We start from the raw sequence: 3,916 nt of genomic DNA on the forward strand, positions 1-3,916 counted from the left end.
ACAATGTCTTCTATAACCAGAGTGAAGATTTATGAAGACATTTTGAAACAAACTCTTGCCATGAACTAGAAAACATATCAACTTGGACCCTGGAGCTTACCTTGGAAAAGCTTCCTTCTTACCTTCCCCTCTGTTCCTCTAGGCTACTTCTCTTGCCACACTTTCTCCCTCTGTCTGCCACATACCAGGCTCACTGCTTAGCAAATCAGGAGACTTGGGTTATTAGTAGAAGGAACCATGCCTACATTAGGACTCTCAGAGGCTCATTAGAATGTCATTGTAGAGAGAGCATACTTCTTGTATGATGCAGTTAGAGAACTCAGTAGCATAAGAAAATGACCCCTAGTCATGCTGGGTAGACACTCTTGCCACTCTTCTGACTTCCAACATGATCTGTTTGATAGGACTTCATCAGATATTTGAGAACCTCTGGGGACATCTGGGTTAATGAGGACAGGGCTATAGGACCTCTCATCCTACAGATGTCTTTGGAAATGCCCATGAGGTAATCATAGGCTAAGGAAGACAGACGTTTACATTTCTGGGTGGAAGGTAGCTTAGTGCCTGGCCCCATCAGAAGCAGCTTAAATCATCTGTTGCTATTGGGAGATAACCAGATAAGTCTCTGAAGTAACATTTCCCTTATGCTAATTGATTCAGCAATACAGTCCTACCCATTTTTCTAATTAGATGTGCACAACTCATTGGCAAGCAAGAAGGCTAGAGCGTAATATCTGGAACCATCCTTCAGGATAATATCATTAAGAGATTTTTAAGAAAAGAACATGTGACAATTTTATGTATGAATATGAGAAATTATTAACATGTATTTTTAATAATTTTAATATGCGAAAATATGTGGGAATGGGCATAAAAGACAATCATAGAAGGATAAAGACTTTCAGGCTTCCCTCATGCGCAGGTGGTGTTTCCTGTCACTTGGTAACATCAGGCATCCCTTCATAAATCCGTGGAATATATTACAAACCCCTTTCACTGGAATCCATATGTAGAAGCAGCAGCTGACATGAAGTCACCCCTCATGCACCGGGTTGATGTAGCTGTAAGCACAGGGCACACAACAAACAGAGTTCTTGCATGGCATGGCCACTGCACCACACAATGGCACCAGAAGCCTAGCTCAGAGACCTGTGGGTCTCCCTTGCAAAATCAGAGACAAAAGAAAGACTTTCTTAATAACTCTGTAATGTAAATAACATGTTAGAGACTATGGTGAGCCTGTTGGGCAATAGGTCCCCATTGTGATTCCCATCTGTTTATGTGAAACTGCCCTTTCACCAAAGTCACCAGCTTGGTCTTCCTCTCGCCTCTCCTACTCCCAACATCTAGTAACTAATACCTACTCTACATTTCTCATTCGTTTTTTTCTCTTAGATTCCAGCTGAGATTTATGGCATTCTCTTTGTGAAGTTAGGGATGTGTGAAGTGACATGTCTTTGTCATCCTGCAATGTGTAGGTGTGTCCACACACTACGTTCCACCCCACTCTTGTGCAGTTAGGATCCGGGAATGAAAAGCAAGTGTGTCACCTACTTAGTTCTTCATTTGCTTCGTCTTCTAGGAGCAACTGGACTGGGAGCCAGCGGAGCTGTGGTATTGGGCTGGAAGCAACCTAATCCCCAAAAGAAGTTAACACATCTCCTAGGCGCTCGCCTCCATCTCCGGAAACTTTCAAGGACCCCCTGCTCTCTGTGGCGGGGTTGCTCTGCCTCTGAGGATCCCAGGGAGTCTTCTCTGGGCTTGGCCTTCAGTCTAGTGGCTCTGGAGGCACCCCTCTGGGGGGCCACGCTGGCAGTGCGCATCTTCAGGGAAAAGAAGGGAATGCTGAAGCGAGCTGCCTTCAGAGAATGTGTCTGCTCCTGGCTGTAGACTGGAATGGCCGGCAAGGTGGCTCTCCTGGTGTTCTTGGGCTCAGCTTGCTGATCACTATGAGGCAACAGCAGAGGGGAAACGCCAGGGTCGCCAACTCTCAGTTTTCGGGGGAGAGGAAAGGTAGCACAGGGAGCGGACTGCGGCAAAGTTTTGGCGTCTGCGGGTTCAAACCGCTTGTGGACTTCTTGCTCCTGGGCCTGGCACTGTAGGATCAGGTACGTGGCCATGGCGCTGTTAAAAGCGTTCTTTATCAGGGAGCGGTGGGTGTGGAGCGGGTTGTAGCCCATTTTGCTCATCCTCTGCAGTATTCTGAAGTTGAGCTTCTTGTCCCCGGGCGCGCTGAGCCGGGGCGCCTGGGCCCCCGAGCAGCGGCTGATCCAGGGGTGCTGCAGGATGTCGTCCAGGGCGGGCCTCTCGGCCGGGTCCACGCGCAGCAGCTGGCGCAGGATGTTCTCCAGGTCCACAGGGAGGTGGGGCGGCAAGGTGTACCTGCCCGCCACGATCTTCTTCTGCAGGCTCTGCAGGCTGTGGGCCTCGAAGGGCTGGCTGCCGGTGACCATGAGGAACAGGATGACGCCCAGGCTCCAGATGTCGGCCTTGGGCCCGTCGTAGCGGCGGCGCAGGAAGAGCTCGGGCGCGCGGTAGTCCGCGGTGCACCAGCCGGCCGCCACCTTCTGTCCCGCGGCGAAGCGCGAGCCCACGCCGAAGTCGGACAGCTTGACGTTGCCGCGCGCGTCCAGCAGGATGTTGCCGGGCTTCAGGTCGCCGTGCACCACGCCGCTCGCGTGGCAGTGCCGCAGGCCCCGCGCGATCTGCACGAAGAGGGCGCAGGCCTCCCGCTCGCCCAGGCGCCCGGCCTTCTCCAGGTGCTTCAGCAGCTCCCCGCCGCCCGCCAGCTCCATGACGAGGTACACGCACGCGCGCGTCTGGACCACCTCGTAGAGCTTGATCACGTTCGGGTGGTCCAGGCTCTTCAGGATGTCCACCTCGGTGGAGATGAAGCGCTGCGACCAGCTCCCCGCCCTCCGCACGGCCTTCACCGCCACCTTCGTGCCCGTGGCGCGGTGGCGGGCCAGCCTGACCTCCGCGCGGCCCCCCTGGGAGAGGACGCCCAGCAGCTCGTAGTGCGCTCTCAGGGCCGCTCGCTCGCGGCTGCTCTCCTCGTGGCTCTCGTACCAGCGCCGCAGCGCCTTACTCGGCCTCGTGCCCATCGCAGGGATCCGGCAATGCGCCCCTGGCAGCGCGCTGGGCGCAGTCAGCTCCGGAGGGCGCGTGGGCAGAGCCTTCTGCACCTGTCACCGTGGCTGCAGGTGAGGTCACAGAAGGGCGCGCACCAGTCACGGCGGGGCACGACTGTGGATGTTCATCGCACGTTGTGATCTCTAGGACAGTTTCTACCCTCATTAATGATGATCATCAAACTGAATACAAGCAGTTGGCCTCCAAAGGTTTTCTTTCAGCTGATCATTTAGACTTCATGTTTACCTGTTTATAATTTCAGTTCCTGTGTGACCTTTTGTTTCTAAGTCTGCAAGTCTGTAGTAGATCTTTACTCTCTAAGGAGCTCATTCTATCCACTATCAAGCTATCCAATTCCTCCCTTAAATACAAAAGATGGGTGTGAAAAGGCAGTCAGCACCTAACCCCATGCTCTCTCTTCTCTAACACCACTTTGAGCACACTACTCACGTCCATGAGCTAAAAGAGCATGTTCGTTCTCCTTCACCCATACTATCCTCAATTGAAGGCAGCGTGTTGGTTTATTGAAAGTAATGAAACACAAAACCATCTGACAATTATTTGACAGCCAAATAAAATGTCTTCACCAGAGTTGGAAATGGAGTCATTTTCAGTATCTCAGCCCCTTTGTGCTGCTAAACGAATATGTTAGCCTGAGCTATTGTAAACAAGCGACATTTATTTCTCATTCTTCTCTAGGCTACCAAGTCCATGATCTAGGCTCCAGGAAATTTGATATGTCAAGAGGTTTCAGTGTGTTTGTAACCCAATACCTTCTTTCTGT

The 3,916-nt window shown here is 51.9% G+C and overlaps 1 protein-coding gene across 1 annotated transcript; it reads right to left on the reverse strand.

The window, feature by feature from the left end:
- Positions 1-1,562: 1,562 nt before the first annotated feature.
- Positions 1,563-3,104, reverse strand: LOC101603503 (sperm motility kinase 4A-like). Its single transcript, XM_004659233.2, has one exon. It carries the CDS (start codon positions 3,102-3,104, stop codon positions 1,563-1,565), a length of 1,542 nt encoding a protein of 513 aa, XP_004659290.2.
- Positions 3,105-3,916: the final 812 nt, after the last annotated feature.

Source organism: Jaculus jaculus, chromosome 1, assembly GCF_020740685.1.
Source record: "Jaculus jaculus isolate mJacJac1 chromosome 1, mJacJac1.mat.Y.cur, whole genome shotgun sequence".
In the NCBI taxonomy this organism is placed as follows: Eukaryota; Metazoa; Chordata; class Mammalia; order Rodentia; family Dipodidae; genus Jaculus; species Jaculus jaculus.